Raw genomic sequence first — 18,402 nt, 5'->3', positions numbered from 1 at the left:
CTCATTTATCATGAAAAACATCATTTACACAGTGGTTCTACCAAACATTACTGACCTTTTCACACAGTCAAACCTAATTTTTGCATTTGCCATTACGGAGAAATCACTGCTCATTAAGGCAGAATGAGCAGTTTTTAGGATGGTCACTTTTGAAGAAATTAACAAGTAACATGCTAGGAAAATGTGAATCTAAACAGAACTTTAGGGTGGAAAAGCTTGCTAAAATAATAGGAAAAATGATGGAGGCCAGTTAAGTGCTGGCACAAGAGGCTGTTAGCATTTCAAAGGTTTTAGACAAAATGAGCCAACAAGGGCTTTTCAGCTCACACTGTACAGTCTCTGCATGACTCACTGCGAAACTAAAAGAAAAGCACAATGCAATTCACTCTTCAATCCTAGATTTGGATAGATCTGAAATTCAGAAATTGTTCTGAAACTACTTAAATACCACAAGGACAATTTAAGCACATTTGAGATAATTTTGTGCAGCATGACTAGTCATTTAGGCTCTCGCACAAATTATCCAAATGCAACTTTTTACTCAAAATCACAGTCATTATGCTAAAGGCAAAATGCAGATACTTATAATTAGATTTAAAAACACCATGTATACACCTTGTGATTTTCTTTGTATGGCAATTAAGCATGAAATTGGTAAGGTGTCTGCTCTAAAATGGGGCAGTTTGGAGTAAAAGAAGCAGAAATAGGGCTGGGCGATTAATCGAAAAGTAATCGAAATCGACAATTAGAACCTATAATCGGTAAAATTTTCCCAGGTCGATTATTTCGATTACTTTCCCTTTAAAAATATTGCCGCGTGTGGAGTCACGTGACCCCGCTCCGTTACCTTATTTCGCCAACATGTCGAGCATGGAGAGCTTAAACACTGAGACAACTAAGTAACAAGAGCAGCTTGTACCAAAGAAAAATGCAGTCAGATGTAAATACTGTAGAAAAACGTTTCGACGCCCAAAGGTAACACCACCAGTTTGTTTTAACACTTAAAGCACAATCGCATGTTATTAGTGCAAAAAAATGAATAAAATAATCGTTCATTAATCGTAATCAAGTTAAAATGTTCAATTAATCGAGATTTTGATTTTAGGCCAAATCGCCCAGCCCTAAGCAGAAATACTACCAGTATGGACAATCACCAATGGCTGAGAAGTCATGTATTCAACCCTGAGCAAAATTCATTAACAAAACTTTGTAAGAACTTAAATTTTTATTACACTTCCCACAGGGCAATCAATCAACAACTGGTAATTTCAAGGAAAACAGTTGAATACTGCAAATAACAGCAATAAAGTTCTTTTTCCTGTAAAACTGCAGAGAATACATTGCAGCTGAAGCCACTGCACATACATATTGCTCTGGGCAAAATTATTAACTTTTAAAATCCCTTTGTAGAGACAATTCCTAAAATCTCTAAACAATTAATAACTTTACATACACATGTTCACTCAGCTGGCAATACTCAACGCTTACTACTGATTCCTATTAAAAAGAATTTAAAAAGAAGAAGAAAAGAAAGGGAAAAAAAACGGTTTTAAAAATAGTCTTTTGATCATGGTTTACTGGAACACTTCCAGTGAATGTTTGGGCTCTCCACAAAGTGGGAGAAATGTTTAAATCAGACCCACCATCTCTAAGCCAGCCTAATCTATCTAGCTAGATACAGTACAGTTTAACCTTTGATTCCCCCCCCACCACCCCAGATCAAGCTATAGTTTTTAACCATTAGAACAGTAATACAGCTCAGCTTTCAGTATTTGGGTTTAATATCAGCTCTCTTGCTTGTCTTTGACCAGTAAGACAGTGTGCTGCCCTCCACTGGAGACAGAAAAAACAACCCTGTTCTCCAGCTGCTTGCCCACCATCTCTACTGGGCTCCAGGCATCATCTTCATCTCCTGTGCCCAGCTGCATGTTGGTGCCCATGCCCCAGGCATAAGCAGAGCCTGCGAGATACATAAAAAGACAATATACTGATGATCTCTACAAAAAGCAAAGTTTGAATGATACAAAAGCACGTTTTAAAGTATGTTTCCATCACAGATACTGTTTTTTCCATTCCACAGTTGGATTAAATTCCAAACAACGAGAATCACTTATCAAATAGCATACAAAATTTTAGAGAATTTTCATACATTCGGTTTATTACTAAATTTCCACAAACTTGTAAAAACTATCTAATGTGAGCTCAGCTTAAGACAAATCTCAACTGCCTGGCTTCAACTCAAAGTATACCTAGATTTTTTTTATCAAGCACATTTAAAAAAAAGTTTTGAAATGCTCAGTTGTTATATGTTATGATAAACACCAGAGGTGTCAAGTAACGAAGTACAAATATTTCATTACCTTAACTTAAGTAGAAATTTTAGGTATCTATACTTTATTGGAGTAATTATTTTTCAGACGACTTTTTACTTCTACTCCTTACATTTTTCACGCAATTATCTGTACTTTCTACTCCTTACATTTTAAAATAGCCTCGTTACTTCTATTTTATTTCAGCTTGTAATTAAAAAAAAAAACACAAAAAAAAAAAAACACGTCCGGATAAATCACACCATCCGGATTGTGGTTGAATGAGAAGTATAAACATACCACAATGTTTATTGTAGACAACCATACAATTGTAATCGTTACTAAGCCTGCCCTGAGTACACTAATTTTCTTGTATATTGGCCTCACCGATTCCTGCAGCCAAGCTTGGATGTACATTTACATTCCAATAAAGGCTACCGATGAAATGCCTCTGAAGTTTGACTTTTTGCACCATTAAAATACTTATAGGCAACTAGTTATCATATCTTCTTCTCCATAAAACATGTTAATGCTCAGTAGTACACATATATGGTTCTTTAATGTATTTGCATTGTACTAAAACGCATTCTTTTTAAATTGCCATATATAGTATCCCAAATCACTATGACCGTTAAAAAATACAAAAAAACAAAACAAAAAACACATTTTTCTTTTCTTTTTTTTTTTAAATGAGGTGTTAGTGCAGTATACAGGCCCGTGGCACAGCCTAAGCTTTTACCCTTAATGCTTCCCCCCCCCCTTTATGTTACTTTTACACTTTAAGTAGTTTTGAAACCAGTACTTTTATACTTTTACTTGAGTAAAAAGCTTGAGTTGATACTTCAACTTCTAAAGAAGTCTTTTTAAACCTTAGTATCTATACTTCTACTCAAGTAATGAACGAGAATACACCACTGATAAACACCAACTTTAAATATTGATAAAATATGCCTATTGAGTCCTACTAACCTTCTTTAGTAACCGCATAGCTCACAGATGCTCCACATGCTACCATACAGGCTCTAGTGATTCCTGAGACTCCTGTGGGCTCACTCTTTTCTGCCACACCCTCTCCCAGGCCCAGACGCCCATACTCAGCACGGCCAAGGCTGTATACCTGACCTGCAGATAAAGAATTCTTATGATCGAAATTTTCAAAATTGATGCTGGTGGCTTTCCATGTTTAAAGTGCCTATTTACCTTCAGAGTCCAAGCAGACAGTGTGGTGTTGACCACCAGAGAAACCAACCCAGGAGGTTGTGGAATTTTTGAAGGCAGTGAGCTTCACAGGAACAAAGCATGTGCTTGTGCTTGCAGTACCTTTAAAACATTACAAATAAATTGTAGACTATTAAATACGTGTTTAAAAAATTTAAGTCTATTTTATAGACCCAGTTTCAAGTTCTTGTGTGTATGAAACCTGAGGAATTTAAAGTCCATGCATGAGACATCAAATGAGGACATGATTTGAACTAATGCTTGCTTGTTGACTTGCTTGACAGCAATAACTAATGTTGACAGATGTTACTGATTTGAGAAGGCCAACCTACCCAGCTGATGATAGTTGGAGAGACCAAAGCCATAAACATGACCATCTTTAGATATAGCAAATGTGAAGTATGCTCCACAGAAGACATCAGTGAACTGGACCTTCCCTCGCGGCTTCACCATGACCATCTGAGGCTCCAGTAACCTCACTTCAGTAGGGGACAAACAAAGTATAAAGAGTCAACTGCAGTGTATCTGTTGGAACAGGAGGTATTGGTTCATGCCACATGGTTTACAGTAGGGATGCACCGATACCTGGTATCGGCCTTGATATCACATTTTCTAAAGTACTTGTATTCGCTAAAAGTCCCCTGATACCGGGGACTGATACCACGGTCTGAGAAATGTCTATGTTTGAGCGGCATGTAAGGGGTAAATCACAGGCGCCGAGGGCCGCCCCCAGGCCCCAGCTGAAGCTCAGAGTGGGGAGAAGGCTAGGCGAGACATGTCAGCCGTGTGGAACTATTTCAAAGAGAATGAAGACGACAAAACAAAGGCGGACTGCTAATTGCGCTCAGCGAAATTGTCCAGAGGAGGCTCAAAAGGTAGCGCATTTAACACAAGTAATACCTAGTTCAGTTGCACTGACTGCCACAGTTCTATGTTGGTGGATGTTGTTAGTTTATTCAAATATTGTGCACAAAATAGCAAAAATGTTTATTAATGCCCCTTGTGTTGTCCAAAGCGGCAGAGTTTACAACAAACTGAAAAAAAATATATATATATACTAAAGTCACTGTTTAATTTTTTTAAAAATATTTATTCTGTAATATGTTGCATACAACATGCTTTTAATTTTAAATAAATGTTCTTCATTCCAAACTAGTCCCTTGTTTTTTATGTTAAATTATATGACTAAAGCTGTTACCGGTAAATTTAAATCATGTTTTTATTAAGTACTCGGTATCGGCGAGTACTGAAATGCAAGTACTCGTTTCCAAAAAAGTGGTATAGGTGCATCCCTAGTTTACAGAACTGTTAAACATATGGGCAACACATACTTAACCCCTTTCTGCCCCCACGGTTGGCAAAGCACTCCGGTACTCTTCCCAGCTGGCCTTGTTCTCCACAGCCAGAAGTGTAGAGCGCTCCATTCACAGTGAGCATTACTAGGTGATCATTTCCTTCATGACATGACAAAGCATCTTTTAGTAACAAAATTAAATAATACTTGACCTAAAGAAGGATTCAAGCTAAAACCTTACCTGAAACTATTTTTACCACTGGGGTGTCTATAGGAACTTTGACAGGCAAGGTACATTTTTTCATTGGCTCAAGAAGCCCAATGATGCCATTGTTATCCTGCAAAAAAAAAAAAAAAAAAAAGAATTAAAAATAGGTACCAAAGTCATAATATTGCACAACAATATACTGCCAAAGACCACATTATGAATAAAACACAATTAAACCTACAGTGTTGGTCATCAAGCAAACCCTTAGAGAAAATTACAATTAACCGTTGTAAATAACAATACATGGTATAAAATCAGGGATGCTCAACACCAGTTTTGGATTGCCAACATATTACAGTTTGACAACTGCTAAACCTTGTTAACTGGTGAGGATTTTACCACCAGCAAGAAATGGCACTAAATTTTAAAACAGATTTTGTGCACGCTCATGTAAAGTTGACTCACCCTGAACGATCCCCAGATGAAGACTACTCCATCCTCTGTGAGAGCAGCAGTGTGGCTGTCACCAGCAGATACCTGCACAACTTTCTCCACCAACTCCACTTTTCCTGGCACCATTTCAGAGCCCTCCTCTGAGGTATCTCTGCCCAGAGCACCTTCATCATTGCAGCCAAATGTGTAGATCTACAACAGAAAAAAAAATTTAACATGACCTTAAGGACAACAAACTCAATCCTTAAATCAAGGCTGCATTAACGTTACGTAACCCATACATTGCCTGTGTCGCTGAGGCACACGGTGTGCATGCCCCCTGCCACAGCCTGCACAATTCCTTCTGGAAGAGTCACCAATGCTGGTTTCTTCCTCTCGAGCACATCTTCCCCCAGGCCGAGCTGACCCACATCTCCCTGTCCAAGAACCAGGACCAGGCCCTTCTCCTGACTGTGACTCCTGTGAAAGACTACAATCACCCACACCAGTGAGATTTTTATAAGAATCTCCCAAAAACAAATACAGTGAATTAATATTGTATAAAAATGGCATTGTCCTTTTCAACAGCAGTACCTTTCACTTTTTTCAGTGACGCGTCCTCAGTCTCATTTTCTTTTCGTCTCTTTGTGGCTTTTTTTGCAGGCATCGCAGCTCAAAAGTCTAAACAGATTTCAATATTAGAAACATAGGGCCTGACAGCAGCAGCAAACCAAAATTATCCACTACTATACGGAAGACACTTTTTACAGTCAGTTAACACTAAATAGTTCACTATACATTAATATTTAAATATTTAAATTTTAATTACAAATTCATCTCCAACACTTTTAACCCTATTACTACCTAGGAGGAAGCAATATGGATATCCATACAGGGCTGGGTATCATTTAACCATTTTTAGTACCAGTACCCATACCGTGACTTCAATATTGGTCCCTGATATTTTTTTCAACATCAATTTTGTAAAATTTTAAGTAAGCAAAATTAGATTATGTATAAAGTATATCTTTAGGTTTACTCTTTAGCTCCTCTGCATGTTTACACATTTAAAGCCATTTCAGAACATAAATACAAGCCTATTACAAGTGGTTTTATTTTAGTTCAGCTTTTTAGCAACAAGGCATTTAACAACACTCAAAGCAGTTTTACAGGAAAAAAACATTTACCAAAATTTAAAGGTGTAAGCGTTGTTTGTTGAACTGTTCACACTTCATAGGAGCTAGCTCAAAGATCAGTCACTATGTTAACTAAACTAAAGAAAAGGCACAGATGTAAACAGTGCACTCAATTATGTGGTTTATCTGTGCATTGCTGCACATTTTGCATTTAGCAGTACTCAGCACACAGTCTTGCAGGGCCACTGTTCATTGAAAGATTGGAATTATCTGCGAACCACAGGGATCCATTGACAGGGCAGCAGGATCCTTCCTTTCTATCTCCAGTTTTCCTTGCATCATGCAATACACACGAAAGTGCATTGTTGATGGTTTCTGAACTTACTCTCGACTCTTCTCTTTATTATTTCCCGGCACACAGGTGTGCATCCACTCCCACTGACGTGACCCTTACTGCCTTCAAAAGAGCAGCGTTTGACCATGCCCCCCCAACACCACTGAACGTTGCTCTTCAAGCAAGATCATGCACAACTCAATCTGTTAATGTCAATAAGGTATGATCCTGCTACAACGGAATCTTGCCTATGAAGGTTGAACCGTGCAAATGTTTTAAAGACGGCCTTTCAACTGTAAAATTATGCTCCCAGACAAAGTAGCTTGTTGCCCACTGCAGTCATTTACATAAAAATTCAGCGATTGGAACGTCTGATGCTTGAAAGAACTTGTGGAAGAGATGCATCGTCTATGGGAACTGTATACAAAATCATTCACCAACACCACTTGCACATTACAATAACTTGACAGGAAATTATTGCCACATCCCCGCTACAGTACTGACCTTGTTAAAAGCCATTTCCTACTGTTACATTAAAAGGAGTTACTGGGAAGCCAGCATTTCAAATGTGAACCAGGTAATTTGATCAGGGCTCTGGTGTACGGAGAAAACTTTATTGATGGTATACAAGCATCAGTGAAACAATGGGGGAAGGGCATCATATTAACAGGAGGTTATATAGAGAAATAAAAGTTTTTTTTACTCTCATAACCGTTTTGTTATTCTGCCCAATCAAAAAGTCCCAGTTTGACTTGAAATCACCCTTATAGTTAGGTCCCCTTGGATGCTGCCAATTTTACTTAGTTATATCGGAACACTAGTAGTATAATGCTTCATGTTTGCACCGATCAGATGGACTGATTAACAGATGATGGTTACGGTTCATAAATAGCGATGACAACACCAGCACAGCAGAAACACTAACATGTTGCCAATGACACTGGGACTCTGTTTGGGTTCAGAATAGCATCCATGGAAAGCTCACCAAAACCCATTAACTATTCTTGGAACTAACAGGTCACATTCTCCTTGGTAACTACAAACTAGCAGATAAAGTGCAAGATTTGCTGTAAAAAGCCCTGATAATCAAATTGAGATACTTGTATAGACTGACATTTACTTACTGAATTCGGGCAGGCATTGTATCATCTCTATAAGCATTGTAGGTATGTGGCATGACCAACACTGGTCAAGTTTTAAAGTTAACTTAACAAATTACACTACCAGTCCCCATGAGATCCGTTACATCAGGATTATACTGTAGACAAAAATGTAGAAATGCCAGAATCTTTATATTTCCAGATGGCTACAGTACCTCCTGAATATTTAACTAATTACAGTCCAGCTTCTGACTTTGCTGGCTAGTCAAATTTAAACAAACATGTAAAAGGTAATTTCTTTGTTTGCTAAATGTTAGCTGCTAAAGTCATATCATCCTAAATAATACTGGATAGGGAAGTTGAGGGGTGAAAATTTAGAAGTTTTAAAAGGTTTTTGCAAGCTTGAACGATGAGATGAAAATGGCTGCAACGTTTCATTGCAATCGAACACAGCAACTTTTAATAGTAAAAATTTGTGTGTGCATGGGTCTTCTATATATTTTAGGGTGAATCATTTGCAGTGGCTGATCGGGGCATTATTCTACAGTCACTTTTGAAATACATTCTATTGGCGAAGCATGCATTTTATTGTCAGTTCATGTAATTGCAGAAAGTCAAAAATGTGATCAAAGTAAATAAGTTGTACTTCAACAACTGCCTATTTCAAGAAATGACAGACGAATCATTTTTTGGACAGGTTATTAATATTTCCATGTTAAATTGCTAAAACCACACCAAAGACTAGAAAATTTATATAAAAATAATAATTTATATATATATATATATATATATATATATATATATATATATATATATATATATATATATATATATATATATAAATAATTCTCCTTAATAATCTGAGCTGGAAAAAGAAAAAAGGGGGAAAAAAAATATCCACACCCACTTCATATTAGTTAAAGAGGAAATGAATCATACGAAGATCAGATTCCCCTGGTAACAAGAAAGAGCACTGCCCCGGTTATGCTTAAAAATAATAATACAATTATATTAAACAAAATTTAAAAAAAAATTAATGAACTTGTTCATTTTGTGGGTGAACTCTGAACTTGGACAAGGCAAGACTTGGAGTAAATTTGTTTACTTATGCTAGGTAGCTGAGACAAAATGAAAAAATAATTAAACTTTTGTCTTTAGGCTTCTCCCTTTTAGGGGTCGCCACAGCGAATCATCTGCCTCCATTTAACCCTATCCTCTGCATCCTCTTCTCACACCAACTAACTTCATGTCCTCTCTCATTACATCCATAAATCTCCTCTTTGGTCTTCCTCTAGACCTCTTGCCTGGCAGTTCCAACTTCAGGATTCATCTATCAATATGCTCACAATCTCTCCCCTAAACATGTCAAAACCACCTCAATCTGGCCTCTCTGACTTTATCTCCAAAGCATCTACCATGGGTTGTTTCTCTGATGAACTCATTCTTGATCCTTTCCATCCTCGTCATTCCCAAAAAGAGCCTTAACATCCTCAGCTCTGCTACGTCTAGCTCTGCCCCCTGTCTTTTCTTCAGTGCCACTGTCTCTAAGCCTTAGAGCATCGCTGGTCTCACCACTGTCCTGTACACCTTTCCTTTTTGCTGATACTCTTATCGCACAACACACCCAACACTTTTCTCCACCCATTTCAACCTGGCAGTACTCGCCTCTTCACCTCCTGTCCACACACACTGTTGCTCTGGACCGTTGACCCCAAGTACTTGAAGTCCAGCACCTTTTTGCCCCCGTTTCCTGTAGCCTCTCATTCACACACACATTCCGTCTGACTGTGGCTAAACTTCATTCCTCTGCTTTCCAGAGCGTACCTCCGCCTCTTTAAATTTTCCTACATCTGTTTCCTGCACTCGCTACAAAGCAAAATGTGATCTGCAAACATCATAGTCCATGGAGACTCCTATCTAGCCTAATCTGTCACCCTGTCCATCACCAGAGCAAACAAAAAGGGGCTTAGATGCTTAGTGCTGATCCTTGATGCAGACCCATCTCCACTTTTTCTGTTACATCTCACCACTGTCTTACAGCTTTCATACATGTCCTGCACCACTCTAACATACTTCTCCGCCAATCCAGACTTCCTCATACAATACCACAGCTAATCTCTCAGCACTCGGTCATAAACGTTCTCCAACTTTACAAAGACACAATGCAACTCTATTACCTTCTCTGTACTTCTCCACCAGCATCCTCAAAGCAAATACTGCATCTGATGTACTTTTTCTAGGTATAAAACCATACTGCTGTATTTGTTAAAACAGGGCTTACAAAATTGGTATCCGGGGAAAAAAATTGATATCGAACCGGTATTGAAGATAAGCTCAGTCAGATACCCAGCCCTAACACTGCTCCCGCTGAACAAATTTGCAGGAGATAAAAACTCAAGAGCCCTTAATTGGATAAAACAATAGTCCAAGAGGGTCATCACAACATGATAAAGGCAGGGTATCAAAGTACAGGTACAAAACGCTGGTATTGGTTTGGGGGCAGTTTAAAGCACAGTAGAGCTGAAAAAGTTGGATTTGGGGGGCGGGGGTTGGGGGTGGAGTGAAGTTCAATGCACCATTGACCAAGTACAGTACAGCTGTTTTCCCTCCTCTCTCACACGAACACCAGATTGATTGGCACGGCTGTTTTAACCCAAATGCCGTACACATGAAGCTTTACTAGAATATTACAAAAGACGTATGCTGTCGAGTGTTATTCTCACACACACACACAGCAGGTATCTAATGTAGGCACGTGCCCCTGGAACATTTTGCAGCTGAAATTAACCTTGGTCGCACGTGCACGTGGCGTTAACTTCCACATACAGTTTAACGTTGTGTGTGCACACGCAGTCTCAGAGAGAAGTAAAAACGAGATAACTGGAATGTTACAGCAAACACACCCAAAAACACAGCCTCTAACTGGTCGGCTAACAAACGCTCATCTATATATCCGTGTTGTTACGCTAATTTCTTGAACTTTGTTGTTTATGACCGAATTACAAAACTCTCAAGTAGCCAGAATGCTGTTTTGTGCCAACCCTGTACACTGAAATATCGAGCTAGCCGGCTAACTAGCGCGTATAACTTACGAACTCCACACTTATAATATGTACGACATCTCTATATAATATTAAACAGCTGAGGAAGTCGGGATTAACCGGTTAAACCCATACCTTCAAAATTCTTTAGTAAAACACGTCCTCCGGCAGCGAGCTTTCTTTAAGTTACACTGAGCTTCTTGAGAAAACACACGCGCTCGCGCCGTTTTCTCTTCATTTATTCCCCCCGGTGATACGCAATGAAAGCAATGCATCACACTGCCCCCTGCCGCTGCGGAGAGATAAAAAAAAAAAAAGAACCAAAATTGGTTCAGAGTTGGGAGATTTGGAATACATTTCTATTATTATATTAGTGCGATGTGGTCTAGTATTTAGCACTGTCGCCTTGCACCTCTAGTGTCGGGGGTTCTATCCTCACTTCGGGTAGGTGTAGATGAACATGTTCATATTCTCCCAGTGTTCAGTGAGTTTCATCCAGGTACTCCGGTTTCCTCCCACAGTCCAAATAAATGCAGATTAGGTTAACTGGTGTTTCCAAATTGCCCGTTGTAGTGTGTGTGTGTGTGTGTGTGCGCGTGCTCTTTGGTGTGCTGTTTTCTGTTTTATCCAGGGTATGTCCCACCCCGTACCCAAAGACTCCTGGGATAGGCTCCAGACCCCCACAGCTATGTACAGGATAAGCGATATAAAAGATAAATAAATAATTACATTAGCCTTCTACAATTTTAATGTTTTAAATATTTTCATTACAAGCATAAATACATAAACCATGGCATAGTGGATATGATTAAAATGGTGTGAAATGTAAAGTGAAGTGGTATTTTAAAAGAAAATAGAAGCTACTGTAGTCTTTTGGCTGCTCCTGTTGACGGGTCGCCACAGCAGACCATCCGATCCGCACAAAAACTCTGAACATGTTTCAGGCCGGATCCCCTGCCCAACCAGTTCCACTTGGTCAGTTCCGAGCTGGTCAAACTGGTAGGACATCTTTGCCAGGTGATATTTTATTTTCCTTATTACTGACTGAGATGATCACCAAATGTTTAAGATTTTTTCATTGCCATATTGTTTATTTGTATATTATTTAAATGTTACCAGCACTTACCAGATGGCAAATATAGTTTACAAATATGGTCGATCAGCTTAGACGTCCAGTCTGTTCATTGCCGTCACCCATTTTTATTATGATTTTTTATATCATGCTTTAATGTAGTGCTTTAATTACTTTTGGCACATTTTAATGTATATCAAATTAGTTAATTATTCCCTTTCATACACATTTGAGTGCTTTTTCACATTTAATTCAAATCAAAACACTTTGTGGTAAATGTTGGAAATCAACTTTGCTTTCTTCTTAAAAAAAAAAAAAAAAAACCAGACAAAATACAAAAGTACACCCATTCAAAGATAAACAGTGGTAGCTTTGGGTTACTGATCAGAAGGTTGCCCTTGTGGGCCTTTGAGCAAGGTGTTCAGTCTGACTGCTGAATTTTGTTAATTTATGTCATGTCAATCTGTCTTGTCTCAGCTAGCCAGCTAATGACTGTAGGTTTCTTAGTTCGCTAGTTAGTTTCTGATAATTTATATGGTTCATTTATGTTGTATGTAGCACCTTGGTCCTGGAGGAATGTTGTTCCGTTTCACTGTGTACTAAACTGTATATGGTTGAAGTGACAATAAAAGCCTACTTGACTCCAAGATGCTTTTCACATCTGTCTAGCTACTGTTTGTAAAAAAAGGCATTCACATTTTCACAGACACATTTTTAACTTACACCGTTCACTCAACTGACAATTAAATTTTACTACCTATTAATAAACTTTAATAAACCATGTAGTTTCCATGTCATTCAATCATTTATTTTAGTAACAGCTTTATCCTGCTCACGGTCAGCTGTAAGGCAGCAATACTACCTGCTGAAACACGGAAGAGTTATGTGGACACAGATTCTATGATTTGTTTGTTTTGTTTTCTTCCACAACAACAACAACAACATAAATTAGCCCGAAAACTATTTGTATGCATTTAATTTAGATTTATAGGCCTACATCTAAACAGAAAAATACTGTCAGTTCCTAAACATTCACACAATCAAATTAAAAAACAAAAACAAAACAATCCTTAAAGCATTGAATAAAACACTAATATTTTGTGCTTAAAAAAATAGCAACCTATATTACTTTTATAATATTTAAAATACAGTTCTAAATAAAGAAAGGCAAGATATACACAACAGACAGATTAATCTAAATAATAGATCTGTACAGCAGAGCATGTTATATTATTCTACTGGCCAGAGACATTTAAAAGAAAGAAAAAAAGAAGGAAAAAAAAGGAATATTCAAGCTGAAAATTCCCCTGGAAATCATTATACTATGAAACTTTATTCATTGCATTGAATCAATAGTCGGTCTGTTCACTCTGGCTTCAATTTTAATTCAAAAGACTAAAGGAATTATAATCGATTCTCATCCAAGTATGCAAGTTTGCAGTCCTAACTTTTAGAAATATGATTTTCATCTTGTACTTTAATTTAAATGATCCTACCCCATGTAGTAAAAAGGGATTAAAACATCAAATATTAGAGTTTTTTTCTATATATTTATATATATTTGAGATTAAAATCAGGATGTGAAATGCTCAAAGACTATTTACATTAAAACTATTTTAAAATAAAAGAAAAAGGCCATCTTTCCATCTTCCCCATTTCTAATGACAAGCTGCAAGGGAAGAGCAAATGTAAGCAAGTGAGGCATAAATAAATCTGCCCATCTTACACAAATGTGACAATGCATAATAAAACCTTGTGCTTTACATTTTCTAATGATTCAATTTAAAAGATTCAGCCCAAGAGAAAATTACAACACTATACACGCATACACAAATATTCCTTTTTGTCCATGCAAAGTCCATCTGTACACAACTCTGCTCAGTCCACCATCAGAATCTAACAATTATTTATTACGATTTCTTAATGCTATTATTTGTTAAGGTTTATACATTTCCCTAAAAGGAAAGAAACTGAATATGTAAGCATAATGGTCACTTTTGACCTTCCTTTCCCCAATTGAGGGCAGACTCATGCTGCTATAAAGGGGATCTCGGTTCCTGAGAGATGTTCTCCTGATGGCACATACACTGGACGTCCATTTTTGAGGCTCCTTCATTAGTGCTTTCGTTGGCACAGGTCCGTCTCCCTTCAACATCAGGCAGAAATACTGAATTGTTCTGGTCTCAGCCCTCCCATCTGTCATATTTACACAAGGGCAGATGACTGAGGAAGTGTTCGATTATTTGTTTTAGGTATCTGTACAGTACATTCACTGAAGGGTGGTTTGCCAGGGAGCACAAACACCCTGAAGCCACACACGCACGCACACAGCCACGCACACATATTCACGCACGCACACACACAGCCACGCACCATTTCTCTCCCTGCCACCGGGGCTCAAGTGCTTTACTTTCCAGTCAGCGGAAGATGTTATGGACGATGAAACCTAGAGACAACCAGCAGAAATATTAGAAATCCACAACGTAACTAAAGAGCAAAAAAAAAAAAAAAAGAAAAGAAAGGAAGAAATTACATTATGTATTGTTTACCTTGTATAAATTCTACTTTCTTCATGTACTTCCATCTCAGAGCTTTTGAACTCATTAAGTTCCTTTCGTATTGCAGCCTAGACAAGAAAAATAATGTTGAAGAAGGAAAAGCACAGTGCTGGTAACGTAGCCTTTTAAATAGCTGAAGCAGCGAATAACTGGTGGCTTTACCTTGTCGGCAGGTGTGAGTTTGGTCCATGGTTTGTCAGCGCGGCGGTCGTAGTCTTGAGCATGCGTGACCTCTACATACTCATGGAAGCGCAGGATCTTTCTGGCTTGTAACTCGGCAACGGTTGGCCTCTGACTTAACTAAAGAGGGGACAATACAAACACAAACAAGGGTTACTGCTGTACCTGATATTAAACTAGATTAGATTACATTAGGATGGAGAACTGGGGTATGTGCCTGCGATGCAGGAATTTACCGGGATCACATCTACAGTAGTACAATCACAGATTTATTATTTTTAGAATGTTACTGGGAAACATGTAGCAACACCATCTGAGGTGCCTAAGGGAAGTACAGAAACAGCTCGTTCCTCTTCGTTTATTTTTATTTTTTTTGGTGTGCATGATAAAATAATGAAAGATACAACCTGAAAAATATAACAATATTCTGGTTCATAAATATGAAAGGGAATTTAGATTACGGATGCTAAAAACAGTCTGAAGAAATGTAATAAATCAGAAGTTTATATGAATGGACACACACTACACTCAAGTGTGTGTGCGCTGTGGCATGCATCGCTACTCTTCAGCTTTGTCTAAGATCATATATAACTTATCACTGGCAAAATGTTGTACTAGATCCATAGAACACTTTCAGATGTTATAATGTTATGAGTACAATCTCTGAGCCACAACAAATCCTCCTATCATTAATTATTTTTCTATGACAGCATGCTGCATTGTGGTTCATTCCTTACAAGTTCATTATTTTTTATAAAAACATCCAGCTAATGCTATTGGAATTATTTTATCCACAGTAAAGCACAGTATTTTAAAACTAAACACTCACTCACTCATCGTTTGTCCTGTATTCATGGTCGCAGGGACCTGGAAACTATTCCAGGAAACTTGGGGCACGAGGCGGGGTACACCCTGGACAGGGTGCCAATCCATCTCATACATACACTCACACACTCATTCACACACTACGGCCAATTTGGAAATGCCTTATCTTTTGAAATTAGCCTTATCTGCAGGTTTCTGGACTGTGGGAGGAAACCGGAGTACCTGGAGGAAACCCACCAAGCATGGGGAGAACATGCAAACTCCATAAGCACAGAGACGGGAATCGAACCCGGACCCTGGAGGTAACAGATTGGCTAAAAAAATCTTACCTTTCTGGTGAGCCTGCGTTTAATCTCCCGAACTTCTGCCTGACGATCAGCTTCATTTTTGGCTGGGGAAGGAGATACAGTATGCAGAAAGAACGGTTCATTGACAATAAGACCATTTTTTTCTTAAAGCCAATAGTATCTTATTTAAGGACATTTTTGTTGATCTAATTGTACCTGCTATGCAGCAAGGTTTAGGTCAAATAGTACAAAATTGGATTGCATTGCAAAAACATGCATGTACAGTATGCGGTGTGAGGAACGGAGCGTTAAGTTGGCAATAAGGAAATTGCTTACGCTGTAAAATGTTCCTCTGTTCCAGCTCCTCAGCAGTGGGCCTTTGGCTCAATCGTCTTTAGACACACACACACACATTAAAGTTATTTAAGAAGGCATTCATTCTCTTTCTTGTTTTGTGTATAAATTAATTATGTCTGCCTCCAAATAGTATCTGGGGGAAAACCTACATTTAGATACTCACAGACTGTTAATAATATATGTGGTGTGTGTGTGTGTTTGTGTGTGTGTTTGTGTGTAAAAGAGGAAGCATGAGGACCGACCAGTACCGTGTAAGTGCTGTGCCAATCTGTGTGCGGATGGCCTCCCACTGCTCTTTGCTCTGCCATGACAGACCTGTGTACTCCATTCTGGTCTGCCTCTCAGGAGCCTGTCTGTCTGGGGCTGAGGGCCGACTGCTCAGCTTCAGAGCCAAAGTGTCCTTCCTCTTCACCCTGCTGGCCAGACTACCTGCACATACATGCAAACGCACACAGTTAAAAGCAGGCCACCATAATTTCTGAATTTTTCCAGATTCCATAAATCTACTGTATGTACAGTGGAGGCACAGACATAAAACACGCAACATTTGTAATGAAAATGGACAAGCCTTCGTTCACATACTTGGCGGACTCTCTTCCTCTTCGTCTGAATCCTCCTCTTTGTAAAGCACAGGGCCATCGGAATCACTCTCATCAGCCTGCTGATCTTCCTCTCTCTCCTCTTCCTCACTGCTGTCTGACCCCTCTGGCATGATCCGGATATTTACATCCCCAACTATGCACCTGCGGCTGCGAGGCTCCAGCTCTGGTTGAATTTGAGGCGGAGGGATGTGTTCAGGAGGTGGCTCGTCTTCATCCTCCTCCTCATCCTCCTCCTCTTCTTCTTCTTCTTCATCCTCCTCTTCTTCTTCCTCCTCTTCGTCAGAGTAGTCATCTTCAGCCCTGAGAGAAAGGAAAAGGATATTTGAATAAATACACGTGAATGAATTATATTTTAAAATGGTCGTAAAAAATTATTACTATCCTTATGTGTAGCCAGAATCAAAAAAAAAAAAAAAAAAGTCCAAGTCAATTATAATTTCACTATGCACTATATAAATTATACCAGACGAAAACGAAATTTGGGTTTTGGGATGGTGGTTTTTTTTTTTTATAATCTGGCAACGTTTTGTCTTATTCATTTCAAGTAAGTCCAAAAACACTAAAATAAGCAAAAAAATATAACTAACTAACTGATAAATAAATTCTGTCATTTGTTAATAAATAGAAATTTGGCAAATTGCTATGGTATAGATATAGTCTAAAAAACACTAATTATTCTTAATCAGAAGGCCTCGTCATATTTTCCACAACTCATACAATCACACAGTCTACTCTCCAAGTTCTAAAGTAATGCTGGAATTAGAACACATTTTTACACACATTTTTAAAGGCTGGATGGTGACCGGCAGCGGGCGAGATCCTTGGTATTCTGGAGGTGTTTCAAACAGCAGTGAGTGGGCACGGTGGGAAGCATCCAGATGAGGGAGCGCAGCTCCAGGGCTGATCAATGCCCGCTGGATCATGATGTGCAGGGGCACTGGGGCTTGACGTATAGGCAGTTCTTCCTCTGGGCTCGGGGGGTCAAAGTGGACAGGTATTGGGTCTGGGAGAGGATGAGGGTAGGAGTGTTGGTGGAGGAGTTGGTGAGAATGTCCTCGGGGAGGAGAAGGGGGGATGTGCGTGGGAAGAGGTGGGGACGGTGGAGGCGGGGGCAGTGGAAACCCTCCCGGGATGTTTGCCCTGTCCTCAAGAGAGAGAATGGAGGGCAAAGAGGAGATGGGATGGGCGGAGTTCTCAGGGTTGCGCTTTGTGACCGGCGTGGTCCTCTTGGGCGGCATAGGTGGCGACGGCTTAGCTGGAGCTGGGTTGGCAGTTCCTACAACCTGTGTAAGTTCAGCTAGGGAAAACAGAAGATTATTTTAAAGCACATTTGATCACCGAGTTATATCGGAATGTAACATTTACACAAAATCAAGATTAGTGCAAGATTAAAACATCCGACATCACCAGTCTAACAGCGCTTTGTTATTTCGATCAGCAACAAAATGA

The 18,402-nt window shown here is 38.9% G+C and overlaps 2 protein-coding genes across 7 annotated transcripts in view; both read right to left on the bottom strand.

Annotated features, from left to right (window-relative positions):
* Positions 1 to 1,206: 1,206 nt before the first annotated feature.
* rcc1 (regulator of chromosome condensation 1) lies at positions 1,207 to 11,305 on the bottom strand. Its single transcript, XM_053493691.1, has 10 exons — positions 11,208 to 11,305; positions 6,056 to 6,142; positions 5,764 to 5,951; positions 5,495 to 5,674; positions 5,063 to 5,159; positions 4,859 to 4,981; positions 3,860 to 4,006; positions 3,510 to 3,629; positions 3,279 to 3,431; positions 1,207 to 1,960 (listed from the first exon to the last, which is right to left on the bottom strand). The coding sequence occupies exons 2-10, from the start codon at positions 6,126 to 6,128 to the stop codon at positions 1,785 to 1,787; spliced, it is 1,257 nt and encodes a 418-aa protein (XP_053349666.1). The 5' UTR covers positions 6,129 to 6,142; positions 11,208 to 11,305; the 3' UTR covers positions 1,207 to 1,784.
* Positions 11,306 to 12,930: 1,625 nt separating this feature from the next.
* phactr4b (phosphatase and actin regulator 4b) overlaps positions 12,931 to 18,402 on the bottom strand; it is a 30,712-nt gene continuing 25,240 nt past the window's right edge. For 5 of the 6 annotated variants that reach the window (XM_053494807.1, XM_053494808.1, XM_053494805.1 and 2 more), the window contains 8 exons: positions 17,734 to 18,250; positions 16,934 to 17,253; positions 16,600 to 16,780; positions 16,331 to 16,386; positions 16,037 to 16,098; positions 14,865 to 15,002; positions 14,694 to 14,770; positions 12,931 to 14,590 (listed from right to left, as the gene is read on the bottom strand). In XM_053494807.1, the coding sequence (XP_053350782.1) occupies positions 14,575 to 14,590; positions 14,694 to 14,770; positions 14,865 to 15,002; positions 16,037 to 16,098; positions 16,331 to 16,386; positions 16,600 to 16,780; positions 16,934 to 17,253; positions 17,734 to 18,250 (1,367 nt within the window). In that variant the 3' untranslated portion in view covers positions 12,931 to 14,574. The remainder of the gene's footprint in view (positions 14,591 to 14,693; positions 14,771 to 14,864; positions 15,003 to 16,036; positions 16,099 to 16,330; positions 16,387 to 16,599; positions 16,781 to 16,933; positions 17,254 to 17,733; positions 18,251 to 18,402) is intronic. The other variant, XR_008357943.1, reaches the window with a different exon arrangement.

The sequence above is a fragment of the Clarias gariepinus genome, chromosome 4, assembly GCF_024256425.1.
Source record: "Clarias gariepinus isolate MV-2021 ecotype Netherlands chromosome 4, CGAR_prim_01v2, whole genome shotgun sequence".
Classification (NCBI taxonomy): Eukaryota; Metazoa; Chordata; class Actinopteri; order Siluriformes; family Clariidae; genus Clarias; species Clarias gariepinus.
This window is presented reverse-complemented; position numbering and strand designations above follow the sequence as displayed.